At 40.6% G+C, this 17,907-nt stretch overlaps 1 protein-coding gene across 1 annotated transcript in view; it reads left to right on the top strand.

Moving 5' to 3' along the window:
• The first annotated feature begins 13,333 nt into the window (after positions 1–13,333).
• The window catches only part of NTSR2 (neurotensin receptor 2), a 50,724-nt gene continuing 46,150 nt past the window's right edge, over positions 13,334–17,907 (top strand). Inside the window, exon 1 of the mRNA XM_063440872.1 lies at positions 13,334–14,036. Within this exon, the coding sequence (XP_063296942.1) occupies positions 13,392–14,036 (645 nt within the window). The 5' untranslated portion in view covers positions 13,334–13,391. The remainder of the gene's footprint in view (positions 14,037–17,907) is intronic.

A 17,907-nucleotide genomic window follows, 5' to 3' on the forward strand; every position in this document is an offset into this window, starting at 1 on the left:
TGGGTAGCCTATTTTCTACTGTCTAAATGTGTGTTTAAACAATATGTTTTTTTTTTATTAAACAAAAATAATGATGTGATTTTATTGTGCGATTTAAACAATTTAAATTATAAGTAATGGCTATGTTGATGTGCCTCTGGGTTTTTATTTATTTATTTTCTTTATTTGTATTGTGGCAGCAAAACAATGACATCGACAGTTTCAAATAGGCCACATTTTTAGATAGTACATAGTGTCTCAAGTTTCAGTAACAAGAAAAATTAATTTTGATCAAAACATAGTATAAGATGTCATAGCTGCGTTAGACACGGTTATCATGTCATAAACCCTGAGGCTTCCCCTCAATCCGTTCTCCTTACCCCTTGTCCCCACATGCGTTCTCATGCACGCTGATGCCCGCTGTATCGCTGCTCTATATGTCAGGGACATTCACCATTCCCCCCCGCTTCTACTGACTGTCCTCTAACCAGGAGTTGGTTGATCGCTCTCAGGTTCCCTATCTGTCACTAGTGCCATACGTGCCCAGTTCGCGTGTGTTTTGCAGTTGCGTGTTTAATCTAGTGCCCTGCTAGGAATCTTATGGGGGTCACAAGCTGCCCAGTGAAGGGGGCCTCTGGGTGCAACCCTTAATTACCAGTGTATTGTGCTCTGTAGAGCGCTTGGTTGACTCTGCTAAATAGGTGAACAAAAAATAGAAAGCTGGAAGCCTAGAAAAAGCACTCAAAAAGGGGTTAACCCTAAAGGAACTACAGAAGTAGTGAAAAGATAAAGAGAGGAAGTGAGTGCCCTAAGTAGTTAATACATAACCTTTAATAGTATGATAAAAAGTGATGTGGAGATACCCACAAGTAAATAGTGTAAAAACTGACACTGATGTTAAGCTGTGGGAAACAGATATCTGGGAAGGTAAATATACATTGGTATGTAAAGATTAGTCAGCTTCCCATCTAGTGTCAGTAAAGTGTTTAAACGTTAAAAGTAAAGCCAATATCTGTAAAACACGTAAATGTCAAAAATAAAAAACTGCCTGATAAAGTGAGTAAAGAGGACCTGTTCAAAAGTTTTCAATGTAGCGAAGCCAAACAGGCACCAGATTGTCAAATCCTAAATTTATGTTCAAAGTTATCCATGAATAGATTAGCATAGGAGGGTACCCTATTAGAACCCATTGCAATCCCATGAAGTTATCTGTTTGTAAAATTTCATATTGTAAGGTAATTAATTCTCATGCAATTCCAGCCTAAGCAGGCTGAGGACAAATTGGGACTGAGATAGGGTAAAACCAGCACCCTCTAAATGCTTTTTAACAACCTCAACCTTCATGGAGGATCGAAGGTTGAGGTTGTTAGTTGACATGTGACCAGGTTCCTAGAACTGTACGCAGTCAAATAAAGTCCAGATGATGTGAGACAGGTCGTAACAGCAAAGCAACACTGGCAAGTCCATCGTTACTAATAGGCATTACTGGGTCATGTGCATTCTTGCAGAAGGTGATGGCATCACTCAATTGCTTGAAAACCTCATTGTTCGAATCCTCAAAATCCATCACAACGATGGCCGCACCCTTGTTATGGTGCCCAGAGTGTTCTTTAATAATTCATGGAAAAACAGAAAACACCAGTCCAACACGATTCAGTGTAGATAAAAGATGTAATTTTATTTTTCAATTTTGTATTTGAGTAGAGTTTTAATAACCTGCTTTCATCATGTATAAAACGGGGGGGCATATTTTCACCATTAATTTTTCTTTGCCATCTGTCATTTTTTTAATATGTATTTTTAAATGTTGTTGTAATATAATATCCCGCATTTTATATTAGTTTATTCCTATGTATCTCAATAAAAAAAAAAAGAGACAGGAGATGCCAAAAAGTATGACCTAATTTTTTCCATGCAAACAGGAGAAAAGAAATGGGATGCTGAAATGAGGAACTTAAATAAATAAATAAATATTAAATTGCAGATAATTCAATTCCTTACAAATGTCTTCCAAATTAAATAACTAATCAATCTTTGTTTAATGCCACAATATAATTTAATAATAATTCAGAATTTGTTGAATTATGCATGATGACTACAGATTTACTTTAATGATAAGTTGATAATCAAAATGGAAATGGATACGTATAAACTTGAGTATTATTTCAGTAGCCTACTGAAACAATGCTTTTTTTGTGACAAACAGACACACACACATGTACACACATTGCGAGACACACACGTACACAGACTGTGATACATATACATACTCCAAAGGACACACTAAACACACAGACACATGCACACACTGATAAACATATACATGTACACACTCCCAGACACACACACACTGCCAGACATAAACACACAATACCACAGACATACTCCCAGACACACACAAAATACATTGCTAAACACAGACACATGCACACACTGATAAACATACATGTACACACTCCCAAACACACAGCACACTGCCAGACATTAACACGCAATGTCACACACATACTCCCAGACACACACAAAATACATTGCTAAACACAGACACATGCACACACTGATAAACATATACCTGCACGCACTGACAGACACACACACACAATACTACACATCCATATATTGAAATATATGTTGGTTTTAGCCACCCTCCCCTTTGCCTTACTTTTCACATCTGGCTTCAGCGTGGACTTTTTCTACACTCCCACATGGCTTTCTTAATTCCAGGGAGGAAGTGGTATGACCTGCAGGGCCGGCGCGTCCATAAGGCGGCACAGGCGGCCGCCTTAGGGCGCACCGGCTCTGGGGGCGCAAGATTTAGGTGACCGGCAGGAGGGAAGCGCTCCCTCCTGCCAGGTCACCTTCTGGACCCCCGGCGGGCGGCAGCAGTTCTAATGAGAGGCGGCGAGGGAGCTCTAACCTGTCTGCTCTGCTCCCTCGCGCGCTGTGTGCTGATTCTGTGGGAGCCGGAATATGACGTCATATTCCGGCTCCCGGCATCAGCAGACAGCCCGCGAGGGAGCAGAGCAGACAGGTTAGAGCTCCCTCGCCGCCTCTCATTAGAACTGCTGCCGCCCGCTGCACTGAAGCCCCATGGACCCCAGGGACACATCCACACCAGCTCTCTCCAGGTAGGGAGGCTGGGTGGATATTTATTATTAATTTGTGTGTGTCTGAAAGTGTATGTGTGAGTGTGTGTGTGTGTGTCTGAAAGTGTATGTGTGAGTGTGTGTGTGTGTGTGTGTGTGTCTGAAAGTGTATGTGTGAGTGTGTTTGTCTGAGTGTGTGTGTGTCTGTGAGTGTGTGTCTAAAAGTGTATGTGTGAGTGTGTGTTTGTCTGTGAGTGTGTGTGTCTGTGTATGTGTTTGTCTGTGAGTGTGTGTGTATGTGTCTATGAGTGTGTGTGTATGTGTCTGTGAGTGTGTGTATGTGTTTGTCAGTGTGTGTGTGTGTATGTGTTTGTCTGTGTGTGTGTTTGTCTGTGAGTGTGTGTCTGTACATGTGTGTCTGTATGTGTTTGTCTGTGAGTGTGTGTGTATGTGTTTATCAGTGTGTGTGTGTGTATGTGTTTGTCTTTGTGTGTGTATGTGTTTGTCTGTGAGTGTGTGTCTGTATATGTGTGTCTGTATGTGTTTGTCTGTGAGTGTGTGTGTCTGTGTATGTGTGAGTGTATGTATGTGTCTGTGTGTGTATGTGTTTGTCTGTGAGTGTGTGTCTGTGTATGTGTTTGTCTGTGAGTGTTTCTGTGTGTGTGTGTCTGTGTATGTGTTTGTCTGTGAGTGTGTGTGTCTGTGTATGTGTGTATGTGTCTGTCTGTGAATGATTGTATGAATGTGTGTGTCTGTCAGTGTATGAGTGTGTGTTTGTGAGTGTCTGTCAAATCAGTGAGATTATGTTTGTGATTGAGTGTGTGTCTGTCAATGAATGAGTGTGTGTCAGATCAGTGAGTCTGTGTCTGTCAGTGACGTCTGTGTGTTTGTCATTGAGTGTGTGTGGCTGTTAGTGAGTGTAGCGTGGCGGAGCGGAGCGCAGTACAGGAGCTTCTGTTTCCTGTACCTGGTCACTGAGAGAGCACTTCCTGTCAGTCCAGCCAGCTACAGAAAACTGAAGCTCCTGTAGAGGGTCTGCTCCGCAACGCTACAAGACAGGTAGGAGGCATACCAGGAAGGGGAGTGTGACCGCTAAGAGGGTGGGGGGTGCACCAACGGACGGAGAGGGGAGGGGAGAGAAAAACCAAGGGACAGGGAAAGGAGGGGGGAGGGGAGAGGAACACTAAGGGACGGGGAAGAGGGAGGGGCTGGTTAGGAGGCACATAGGTGAAGATGTTAATTTTAGAGGTGGGGGGGGCGGAAAAATGCATCTTCGCCTATGTACCCAAAAATCCTGGCACCGGCCCTGATGACCTGACATCCTCCCAGTGCTGCCATTCAGAAGTAGAAAGTAGACGGGCAGTGCGTCCATTAATGGGCCCGCTCAGCTCCAATTCTGCAATGTAGTTCAGTTAGGGGAGATATAATTAACTGAAACACTGTAACTGATCCCCATTTAATACATTAATATAGCAGCACAATGTTTGGTCTATTCCATAGAGAGCTTATACTTAACCAGACAAACTAATCCTTCTCTTATCAACAACTAATTTCAAATGAAAATAGAATCCAGAATTATCTGATTACTGTACAAAGGGAGACCTTATCATTACAAACAACTGGCCTATCTCTGCTGCTTTAATTATCTTTCACCATTTACTTCATTTTCACTATAATCCCTGGAGATTGTGCTGAAATAAAATGTGTTTAATCAAAGTGCCATTTTTTTTAATTAACCTCTGTGATGCTAGCAGTTAATTTAGCGGACGGGGTATGTCGTTAAGAGTCTGAACAAACTAAAATAATATCTGGCATCACATATATATATAATTTACAGTTTATTAATATTAACCCATGTTGACCGTTGTGGCTGTGGGGTCCTACACCAAGGGGCCCTAGAGCACCTAGCTCTTGTACTTCACTACTGCTAAACCCTTGATTATTCTGATTAAAGGGACAGTGTATGGAATTCCCTTACTAGCATGTAAAATGTACATGATGTTGAGATATGTAATTCATATGGGGCACTTTACCAACTGTGTTAAAATACAAGTAAAAAAACAACAGGGGAGATTTGTCAGATTGATCTGAAAAAAAAAATATTAAAATTACTAAAAGTGGAGCAGTCACCATGGAAACCAATGTAGCCAGCAGGGCATTCTATCAGTGTCTTCTTGTTGGCACCTCTTTTCAGAACAGACTCTTTGTTAAACCTCCAGCATTGTTTGTCCCAGTTAACCATGGCAGCATATATACGTTCGCTACCACCTCCTCTGACGGTTTAGAGCAGGCTTCCCCAAACTCCGACCCTCCAGATGTTGCTGAACTACAACTGCCATGATTCTCAGCCTATCTATTTCATTCATAGAATCATGGGAGTTGTAGTTAAGCAACATCTAAAGGGCCAGAGTTTGGGAAAGCCTGGTTTAGAGAAAGGAATAAAACACCATGTATTAAAAAGTTGTTCCCTTTAAAACCATTTTTTCCCCTGCCTTTTTAAAATAAGGAGAGCCAAATTAGATATTGAACGTTTATTCTTTATTTTCTATTTTTTATTTTTTATTTTTTTATTTTTTTTAAACATCAGGTAATGGTATTTGATTCATGACATTTTTATAATAATATGTTTTAATATCAGACACCTTATCATCATTTGTTAAAACAAATATTTTATAATTTCATACTTTTTAATATTTATATTTAAACGTGATGACGTAGCTACAGTCTACCTCAAATAGACTTCCATTCACACTAATCTCATACATTCTTGAGCGCTATCGGGGGGAGAGGGGATCTGCCTTCTAGGACACCTCTGAGACGTCCGTAGCAGTCTCCCAGGGGTTCCATATTCTATAGTATTCCTCTTTCTTTCCCATATTGACATACACTGCTTTTTCCATCGTTTTTTGAAAATTTATCTGTGCTTGTATCTCTGACCATGATGGAATTATACTAGTTTTCCATCGCCTAGCTAAACAGATTTTTTATGCCATTATAATCTGTATCGTCAGTCTATGGGAGTAGATATTACTGTCTGGTAAATCTAAATGAAATAGAAATGTGTAAGAGGTTAATCGGATGTTCATTCCATAGATTCTACTTATTACCAATTCCAATTTATTTTTCACTAATTGAAGCCTTGGGCAGTCCCACCATATATGTAAATGTGTGCCCGTAAACAGATTACATCGCCAACAAATATCACTAGAACCTGTTTGAAATTTAAAAAGTTTTACTGGTACCATGTACCACCGATGTAGAATCTTAATGTAATTCTCATAAATAATAATATTATGTATTGTTTTTTTTGTTAATTTAAATGCCTTTGCCCAATCTTCTTTAGTGAAAACTATTTTTATTTCTTGTTCCCAACTACTGATTTTATTTAATTTATTCCTAGGAGTATAATCATATAATATTCTATTTATTTTTAAAATTAACTTATCTTTCCCCTTAATCGATACAATTTTGTCAAAGAGATCTTCTTCAATGCACTTAGTTTTCAGGGTGTTTCTTATTTTTTGGTAAGCCAAGAATTCAGATTTTAAAGGGGTATTTATATTTCTTGAAAAGACTTTATGTTTTTATCTATATAAAAGTCTCCCATGACTTTATATCCTTCCTGTTTCCATTAACTAAATTTATATCAATTAAATATCCGTTCAGTACATCTATTGGAGCGGATACTGACATATTATTTTCAATTTTATATCTTTTTTTTTAGGTAATTTATATAATTATATAGTTCTATCAAGATATTATTTTGTACTTTTAATTTCTTAAAAGCTATTTTATCCAACCAAATTAAAGCAATTGAATCTAAATTATTCAATAGTCGTTCTATATTTACCCAAGAAGTTTGTTCTGAATCTTTAAACTTTGAATTAATTAAGTGCATAATCATAATTGCATTGTGTTTCATTATCAAATCAGGAAAAGATACTCCTCCTTCATTCTGTCTACGGCTTAATATCTGGTAAGATGTTCTTGGCTTTTTAAAAGCTCGAGCAATATTGTTCTTGGCTTTTTAAAAACTCGAGCAATATTTTCTTGGTATCCTCATTGGGATTGATCTCATTAAATATTTAAGTTTAGGTAATAGGTAATCTTTAATAACGCTTATTCTCTCCATCCATGAAATATATAAAGGTTTCCATATAGATAATGTATTTTTTATGTCCTGAAGAAGAGGTGGATAGTTTATCTCAATAATTTTGTCCCAATTAAATCCCAATCTAACTCCCAAATATTCAATAAATTCAGGTGACCATTTCAATTTATACTTCTCTTTTCAAATATTGAGATCCAATTCCAAGATGTTATAATACAGAACAAGAGATTTTGACATATTGATTTTATAGTTTGAAAATAAGCTAAATTGATCAATACTCGATATTACTGCTGGAATAGATGTATTAGGTGAAGTGTGAGGATTACATTATCGGCATATAGAGAAATCTTATATTGTGAGGCTGCAATATTAATTCCCTGTATCTCTTTTGTTTGTCTGATCAATGCGGCCAATGGTTCTATGGTGAGAATATAAAGCATTGGAGCCAATGGGCATCCTTGTCTCGTCCCATTGTTTATCATAAATCTTTTATTCTTTATTTTCTATTTGACAGCTATTTGTCTTTTTACCCGTACCCAGGGACAAGCCACCACCCGGAGCAGCTCTTGGCTTCCAAGACAGAGGCGACCAGGAGATACCCTAAGCAAGCATTGTAATAACAACATTTCATCGTCTTGCCTTTCTAACAATTTGGTAGATGTAGACGTTATTCCAATATGGGATATCCTGATTATTCCATAGCCCTGCCATCACTAAATGAGTTAAGCAAGTCAATGGAGACTACATTGTTACAACAGCAACAAACAAGCAAACTAAAACGTCAACAACTTTTAAATGGACAGCAGAGACTTACTGAAATACAAATGTAAAAAAGTGCTTTACCTGTTAATTCCCCACTCCTGGGATAAAATTTATGGAATTTATGGAATTCTCAATACATTTTTAGATGATGCACCACATTTTACCTGCTCACATGTTGCTGAACCACACAAACATGAAAATATGCACATATAAAAAATCCCTCACCATTCGCACACTCAATGTGGCCAAGTAGCACATACGCTTATATTGGAAGCAGTCCACTACTCTGCCTATACATGTGTGACTCCAATGCATGGAGGATCTTAGAGCCATGGAAGACCTCATTTTCATGGCAGACGGGAGATAACACAACTATTTGTCCAGTTGAACAGATTGGATACTTAGTAGATTTACAGACTGAGTTTACAGGTTTTCAGACTTTAATAACATAGTTAGGTACAATGATATCGCTTAGCTAGTTCATTGGAAGGGAGTGCCTCGCAGGAAGTCAATGGCAGATACACTGATACGCTTACCGAATGGACCGGCCACTTTGGCGACTGTCATTGAGTCCAAATGTATGATGTTGTTTGAATTGTTTCATTATACGGTTAACTGAGGGCAGTTCTGTACCTGGAATGGGAGAGGCTTGCCTGGCATGACCCGCTTTGTGTGCTTTAGGTTTAGATATGTTCCAAATGTGAACCAAAGTTCTGTGACACACAACCTAATTTTACCATAACCGAATTACAGTCGATATCTGTGGTTCCTTGCTATGTTTGTGTTTTTGTTGTTTCCCCTCCCTCCTAAACAAGTCATGTCACATTTATACCTAGTGACAATAGAGGCCTGCGTGTCTTGCTCTGTATTCAGTTGTGAATTTGGACCCTGCGTTAGTCCCGGTTATTGAGATCTGGTTTGTTTGTTTACTGAACAGCCTTCATAAAAAGATATTTACAAAAAATAAATAAATGTGATTTAATGTTAACAGGTTTATTTAGATACAGAGTCAGTTTCCGTGCTCTTGTTATTCACCTAGATCACAATCCACTAAAATGAGTACACTAAATGCAGACAAACAGATTTCAGTGGGGCCAGGGAAGACAATGATCTAAACATTGGGGTACACACACATGGCACAACCACTACACATGTCTATGAATAGGGGATGCTAGCTTGGAACTCTCTGCACGCCAAGCAGGACAGTCAACTATATATCCTTAGAGAGCTACACACTAAACGCCCTGTGATGCACTGCTAACATGACATCCCTCCCAACATTCCAAATGGACAAAGAGAGACAATTTCATTTTATGGGTGTGAGTGGAGAGGGTATAGGGCTGTTCTGAGAAATTTTAGGTGACTTACTAATAATAATTTACCGTATATACTCGAGTATAAGCCGAGTTTTTCAGCCCATTTTTTGGGCTGAAAAACCCCAACTCGGCTTATACTCGAGTCACTGTCTGTATTATGGCAATTTGCATTGCCATAATACAGACCGGGGGAGAGGGGGGCTGGCAGAGCTGTAACTTACCTGTTCTGCAGCTCCTGTCAGCTCTCTCCTCCTCTGCGCCGTCCGTTCAGCACCTCGGTCAGCTCCTAGTGTAAGTCTCGCGAGAGCCGCGGCTCTCGCGAGACTTACAGTGTGAGCTGATAGAAGGAGCTGCACGGACGGCGCAGAGGAGGAGGGAGCTGACAGGAGCTGCAGAACAGGTAAGTTACAGCTCTGCCAGCCCCCCTCTCCCCCCCCACTGAACTGCCACTGGACCACCAGGGAAGGAGCCCCCCTCCCTGCCATATATCAAGCAGGGAGGGGGGACGAAAAAAAAAAAATATATAAATAAAATAAAAAATAATAATAATAAAAAAAAAAATTAATAACAAAAAAAAGGGGGATAAGGACCACTATGGGAGGGAGGGGGGGGGGATAAGGACCACTATTGGAGGGAGGGGGGTATAAGGACCACTATGGGAGGGAGGGGGGGTATAAGGACCACTATGGGAGGGGGTGGGATAAGGACCACTATGGGAGGGAGGGGGGTATAAGGACCACTATGGGAGGGAGGGGGGGGGGTATATGGACCACTATGGGAGGGATGGGGGGGGATAAGGAACACTATGGGAGGGAGAAGGGGGATAAGGACCACTATGAGAGGGAGGGGGTGGGATAAGGACCACTATGGGAGGGGAGGGGGAAGTAAGGACCACTAGGGGAGGGGAGGGTAAGGACCACTAGGGGAGGGGTGAGTCAGGACCACTGGGGGGGGGGTGAAGGAACACGGGGGTGGGGAGGTAAGGACCACTGAGGGAGGAGGAGGGGAAGTCAGGACATATGGGGGGGGGAGGGGGCGGCGGGGGCGGCAAAAAATGTTTTGCCTACGGCGGCAAATATCCTTGCACCGGCCCTGCACACACTGCATTCATACACACACACACTGCATTCATGCACACACACACTGCATTCATGCACACACACACTGCACTCATACACACACGCTGCACTCATACACACACGCTGCACTCATACACACACGCTGCACTCATACACACACGCTGCACTCATACACACACACATACGCACACACTGCATTCATTATACACACACTGTAAATAAATATTCAATTAATATATTTTTTTTAGGATCTAATTTTATTTAGAAATTTACCAGTAGCTGCTGCATTTCCCACCCTAGTCTTATACTCGAGTCAATAAGTTTTCCCAGTTTTTTTGGATAAAATTAGGGGCCTCGGCTTATATTCGGGTCGGCTTATACTCGAGTATATACGGTATATAACTTAAATTTAATTTAGAACAAGAACAATGTATCTTTTTACCCCCGACTGACTTCTAAACGTAATTATTGTAGTTTAAAGACAAATTACTGGGAGCATAATGGCTGTAGAGCTCTGTTATAAACAGAATAACAAGATCCTAGGAAAGAAGGACATTAGGATGGGAAATAGGGATAGAGAGATATGTGCCCAAAATAGGGACTGTCCCTCATAAATATGGACACTTGGGTGGTATGCAGTGTGGTTAATAATGTTCTCAGTTTGAACCTTTTGGAGATTCTTTTCTTTTCTCAGGAATATAATACATTAAAGATGAAATGGTAAAATCACCCTTGGAAAATATTAATGCATTAAACTATATAACGCCTTCACATAGCAAGGGTTACAATGGTTCTAAGAGTGTAATTACAGGGGAAGTGTACATGCTTGAATTGCCTGTATTGTCACTGATTAGATTCTATTGACTGTGAATTACCAATAAAAATACAATGAGCAGTAAATTGTGTGAGCAAAACTGCAGGGTTTCATCGGCTCCTTTCTTGCAAATACATTCTGCTGCAAGACGAGATGATTGCAAGTCAATGTAATATATACTCTGTGAATTGGGAATGAAATCTGCCCTGACATTTGGAAAACTAATAGACAATGTCTTTCATGGAAGAAGTCCTTCACCTAAATCTTCACTATCAGAAATAGTTATTTATTTGCTTTAGTACAAATATCTGTATTGCATATATCGGGTGGTGGAATTCCGAGTGACCGTGAACATTAGAAGGTGGACAAACACCAAAGACAGAAAGAGGAGCCGGAAGCCGGGTTGTGGGAAGTGAAGACAGTTGTAGTCCCAGTTGTGATATATACATAGTCACTTATATATGTAGAGAACGACTAATTGAAGGTGTCACATGTTGTGATTATACCCAAGCTGAAGAATTCTTCCAATGCGACCAATCAGTTATTTTTGTTTATTAGAAATTCCAGACTGTTCGTGTATAGGTGCCAATAGTCCCGAATTTGCCAGGACGGTCCTGCATTTTCAGGTTCTGTCTTAAAGGAACAGTTTTAGTACCATAACAATTTAATTGAAATTAAGTTGTTATGGTGCCAGAAGGTCACTTGCGCTGGGTCACCTTAAGGAGTTAAACAGCTCTCGAATGGTTTAAACTCATATACTTTGCTCCAGCGCTGAGACTCCTTGCCTCTCTGCCCTTCCGTTTTCTCAAAACTGGGAAACTGGAAGGTGTGCCAGTTCCAGCGACGTCCTGATTTCAATTAAGTTGTTATGGTGCTCAGAGTTTTCCTTGAACAAAATTAGTTCTTGGGGACCTATCCTGCATTTTGAAATCTACCAGCAGATTTCAAGATGGCGGAAGGGACTGGGCACTAGGACTATGCACAAACTTGTATTGGATTATATTTACTAAACAGCGAGTTTATTTTTTTGGGCAGTGTAGTGCGCCTTTAACGGGTTAAATGAACTAGAAGTGGAGTTGGATTTCTAGGATGCACACAGAGAAACCAAGATAAAACATAGTTTGGTTAAATACATTTGGAAATTGATAAATGATGTGAATTATGTTAAATGTTGCCTCTCAAACGTCACCGGATTATCCCAGACTATTTTTGCAGCTTTTACATTCCATCTGTAGTGAATTAACCATTGTAGGTGACAGTATTAGTAACTGAGACCTTTTCAGATATGATATCACCCAAATCCGACAAAGCAATATTATTGTTTCAAAGTACTTACCAACCCCGTGTAACAATAATACAAAAATCAGCCTTGATCCCTGTGGTCCTTTCTTTTATATCCCCCCAAAATACATGTATTATTCTTCTAAAGCCAAGAATAAAATGTCAATTAAATCTAGTGAGATAAAGCATTTCGCATCTCTATTTATTTTATAAAAAAGAATATGTACTAAATGTAAGGGAAACTTTGCCCATTGTATCACAGAGGATCTCAAAGAATCATATGGAAAGCAATAAGGCTTTTAAAACATAAAAGGATACATTGATATAAAATGCCTGTTTTTACATATATACCTTCCAGTCTAAGTAACTGCTCAGTGATTAACACTGCTGCCCCTTTTAATAAGATTCCATTCCCACCAGCCATTGATTGAGCTGCATTTCATTTCAATGTTAGAGCACCTCTGTGTTCTGGTAAGTACAGCTAATGCCAGCATTGATTCGATAGATGTGTAACAGGCTTGGAGCTCCATTCGTTTAGATTTCAGAAAGCTGTATCCCAGACATGCTGCAGGCAGGGTAAGTCAGAGAGAGAGAGAGAGTACATGTGTATAGAGATGGATAGATAGATAGATAGATGGATAGACAGACAGATAGATAGATAGATAGATAGATAGATAGATAGATAGATAGATAGATAGGAGAAGTGATGCTCTGTGTCAGCCCTATAGGCAGTGACAGTGTTAATGGTTCTGAGCAGTATATAAAGTTCTAGGTGTAATCCACCATTCTAGTATAACCCCCCTCTCATATGTACCTGCTCTGTGTGCTCTGCCTATTTGTTGCTCTGAGAGCCTGAGCTCACCCAGTGACGTCTTGATGTCTACCTGATGAAGAGCCATCCCTCCAGCACATCTTGTCAGCCTTGTCTAACCTGCTGACAGGGGATAGCTGTGCTGCTGCATCATGGAAGGAGCTTTGTGGTCAAGTACTAACCTCACCTCCACCTCTGGGGCCCCCAACTCCAGCAGTGACCTGTCCCAGGAGCTGGGAGTGGACACCCACTGGTCCTCCAAGGTGGTCATCACTGTGCTGTATGTTCTCATCTTCTTGGTGGGCACCATAGGGAACGTCCTGACCATCAGCCTGGTTCTGAAGAAACACAACCTGCACAGCCTGCAGAGCACAGTGCACTACCACCTGGTGAGCCTGGCTCTGTCTGACATCCTCATCCTGCTCATCAGCATCCCCATAGAGCTCTACAACTTCATCTGGGTCCACTATCCCTGGGTGTTTGGGGACGTTGTCTGCAGGAGTTACTACTTCCTCAGGGACATGTGCTCCTATGCCACCGTCCTGAACATCGCCAGCCTGAGCTGTGAGAGGTACCTGGCCATCTGCCACCCCATGACAGCCAAGAGGATCATGTCCAGGATGAGAACCAAGAAGATCCTGTCTGCCATCTGGATCACCTCCTTGGTGTTTGCAATGCCCATGGCATTTATTATGGGAGTGAAGTACAAGGGCACAGATACAGATGGAGAGCCAGACCCATCATCCCTAGTGTGTACCAGCCTGGTATCTACTGCCACCCTGAAAGTCTTCATCCAGGTATACATCTTCCTAAAAAGATTCATCTCTACCCAATATCTTTATAGAACTCTTTTATTCCCCCGCTCTCCCTCCTTCTCCCTTCTTTTTCTCTCTCTCCTCCCTCTTCTCAGTTTCTCGCTTTCTTTTAAACTCCTCTTTTAAGTTTTAGACCTCATTGCTTCCCCCTCTTTCTTCTCCCTCTTCTCTCTCACCTCTCTCCCTCAGTCTCTCTGTTTTAAACTCTCTTCCAATCTCTCCCCTCTCTCCCTCTTAATCTCTCTCTTTTTTCCAGCTATTTTTTTTAGCAAGCAATGACAGCTCGCAATTATTCTATATTCTATAACTCTATAGGGGAGGATTTACCAAGGCAGAAAAAGTTGCTATTCATGTGCAAAATCCTACATTAGGAGCAATTACCATGACAACCAATAGATGTATTTGCTCCAGATTGACACGTGTGTTACCTTGATAAATTACCCCCCCCCCCCCCCCCCCTACCCCCATTCCTCTCCCATAGTGTTTTTGTGAGAAATGCATTTACTGAGTTTAACCCCATATCCTTTCTTGCATTATACCCTTACCGTGATTGCTTGCCTTGGTGGTAAGTAACATATTGCCAATCTGACATCACACAAGGTGGGTGTATTTTATAAAATATAGAAACAAAAAAACCTCCCAAACCTACCACCAGGAACAACACTATCAAACTCCCTCTCAATTGCAATTAATTCCTGGTTTAGTGAAATCCATAAAATGTTCAGGTGCAATTTGTAAGAGAAAATATTTATTTTAGCCTCTTTTGGAATAAGTTTTATAATTGTAAGCAAGACTTTCGTAAACTAAAAATAGTGATCTATTTTTCAGCTGTGATATATAGTGATATATAGTGATATATCACGTATATTTTTCTGTATATACACATACCCCATATATATTATATGTTTTGTTAGAATTAAATGATTGTTGTGTTTCCTATTGTACAGCGCTGCATAATATGTTGGCGCTATTAAAAAAAATATATATATATATATATATACACCACACATAAACACACATGCACAAAAATATATTCTGCCAATAATTTCATTAGCTTCTTCCCAGTGTCAGGGGATTCTCCCTGGCTGTAAAAAGGACAGTGCTGCTTCTGTAGCCACCTTGGGATTTATTTACTAAACACAGATTTGTTGCAAAATGTGGGGGAAGTATAACTGATTTTGAAAAATTCTCCAACTATATGCCCAGATTAGCTGTCTGATCCCGAATTAGGGAATTGATATGTCAGTTTGCTTCAGTTCAATGTTTATGAATAAGTCCCTTTACAGTAGGCAGTTGCCAGGATCCTAATGAAAAGGTTATGCCTATCATGATCAATGGGGAACCACTACCAGCAGCATAGAACCCTGGGGGTTAAGTATTAGTGACCTAATATTTAATTTACCCATAAAATATCTTTCACTGATCGTTTTACGATTTCATCTTTATATCATTGTTTTTTTTTATTCTCATATAATAAAATAAATATGGAATTAATATATATTTATAACCACGCTGTTATGCACTGTATGTATGGCTGTAATATATTGTACTCTGGGCTGGAGGAAGGCAATAACTTGCTATAATGTTTTTATTGGTATAAACTGCTTTATTAAGAATTTGTTTTATTTTTTATTCTTCAGCTGAAAATGTAATTGTTAACGTCAAACAACAGCAAAAGTCTTTGCTAAATAGATATTATAATAATATTTGGCAGAGAAAAATAAATATATGTATGTAAGGAAAAGGTCTTACCAGAAAGTAGGCTATCACAAGCAACATGTAAAATAATACATTTATTAACTATAGAGACGTTGTGTGTTGTATTCCATGTTTATTTGTTTGTTTTATTTACTGTTTGAGATACACATACACTATTTGTAGTTGCAATGTGCTCCTTATATCATTTTCTGGTGCCATTTTGGTGTTTGTCAATCTTTATACATATAGTATGATAAATAGTTACCTCACATCTGTACTGGGTTTTGCAGGTCAGTCCTAATTTTTTGTCTCTTTTTTGTTCTGGGTGATGCACCTTTACAGTTGTGCTTCTACTGTGCTTTGCCAACTCAGGGCATTTTCCAGAGCGGGGGTGCTTTAACACTGCTCTGTTCGTGGCGGTTCTGGGGGAGAATGGCCATCAGTGCTCTGTTCATAGCAGTCCTGGGGGAGAATAGCCATCAGTGCTCTGTGCATAGCGGTCCTGGGGGAGAATGGCCATCAGTGCTCTGTGCATAGCAGTCCTGGGGGACAATAGCCATCAGTGCTCTGTTTATGGTGGTCCTGGGGGAGAATGGCCATCAGTGATCTGTTCATGGCGGTCCTGCGGGAGAATGGCCATCAGAGCCCTGTTCATATCGGTCCTGGGGGAGAATGGCCCTCGGTGCTCTGTTCATGGGGGTCCTTGGGGAGAATGGCCATCAGTGCTCTGTGCATGGCAGCCCTGGTGGAGAATGGCCATCAATGCTCTGTGCATTGCAGTCCTGGGGGAGAATGGCCATCAGTGCTCTGTTCATATCGGTCCTGAGGCAAGAATGGCCATCAGTGCTCTGTGCTTGTGAGTCCTGGGGGAGAATGACCATCAGTGCTCTGTTCATGGGGGTCCTGGGGGAGAATGGCCACCAGTGCTCTACGCATGGCAGTCCTGGAAAAGAATGGCCATCTGAGTAAAATTTCATTCCCATGTTCCTGCACCCCAGGTGGACATGCCACCTTCTAAGATGCATTTTCATAAATGCATTTTCATTTCCCTAATCCACAAGTATGTCCCGTCTAGGCCCTTATGCTCTGCTAAAAAGACTTACATCTATCTTCTGTCCGTACTCCCACCTCTGATGCTCGCCTTCAAGACTTCTCGAGGGCTGCACCGTTCCTGTGGAACTCACTTCCCTCCTCCGTTAGATACTGCCTCAGTCTCCACTCCTTCAAAAAAATAATTAAAAACCCACTTCTTCATAAAAGCGTATCAATTAAACTGTTAATAGCTCCCAACTGATTCCTCTCTTGCAACTGTCTAATACTAGTCTAATACTATCCTTACCTTTTGTGTCACTTTACCCCACTCCCTCTAGCATGTAAGCTCATTGAGCAGGGCCCTCAACCCCTCTGTTCCTGTGTGTTCAACTTGTCTGGTTACAACTACATGTCTGTTCGTCCACTCATTGTAAAGCGCTGTGGAATTTGATGGCGCTATATAAATAATGACATAATATATAAATAATAACATAATAAATAGTGATGCAATTTTGCATCATCACTCCTCCCTGTTGACACCCCCCCTGTTGATTTTTATCTCCCCTTGTTGGGGTTTTTTATGTATTAATATGAATGACACTGGCACAGGCTCCCTCCTTTTTCCTCACTCAGTGTGCAGGGTGGTTATAACAAGAGAACTCTCCTTATTCGGTAGTAGGAGAATGTAACATCTGCCGTACTGTCTCGTTCCTCTATTATATGGTGAGGGGACACATCCCTAGTAACAGTCTCTAGTCGCTTATCCTACATGTAAGAGGAGAATTAATCTATCCTAGAGGGCAGTTCTTGCCATGGGATGGGGCATTATTAAATGCAGTGATACAATACCCTCTGCAGCGAGGAGCAAACCTACAGACCCTATTCCACACTATATATTTGGGGTATTTAGGTGGCAAGTCCCCTATTAACTATGAGGGTGCCCAGTAGCTTGCCTCTTTTCCCACCCACTACATGCAGTATGATAATGAGTTGAATGACATTTATTGTACCCAACCACTACTTCACCTGGCAGGGCTAGGCATCCTTCAGCATTCCAGATGTTTTGGATAAAATTTTCCTTGATGCTTTGCTAGCATTATGGCTGTAAGAAAATCGTGGGAGA

Source organism: Pelobates fuscus, chromosome 2 (genome assembly GCF_036172605.1).
Source record: "Pelobates fuscus isolate aPelFus1 chromosome 2, aPelFus1.pri, whole genome shotgun sequence".
NCBI classification, from domain to species: Eukaryota; Metazoa; Chordata; class Amphibia; order Anura; family Pelobatidae; genus Pelobates; species Pelobates fuscus.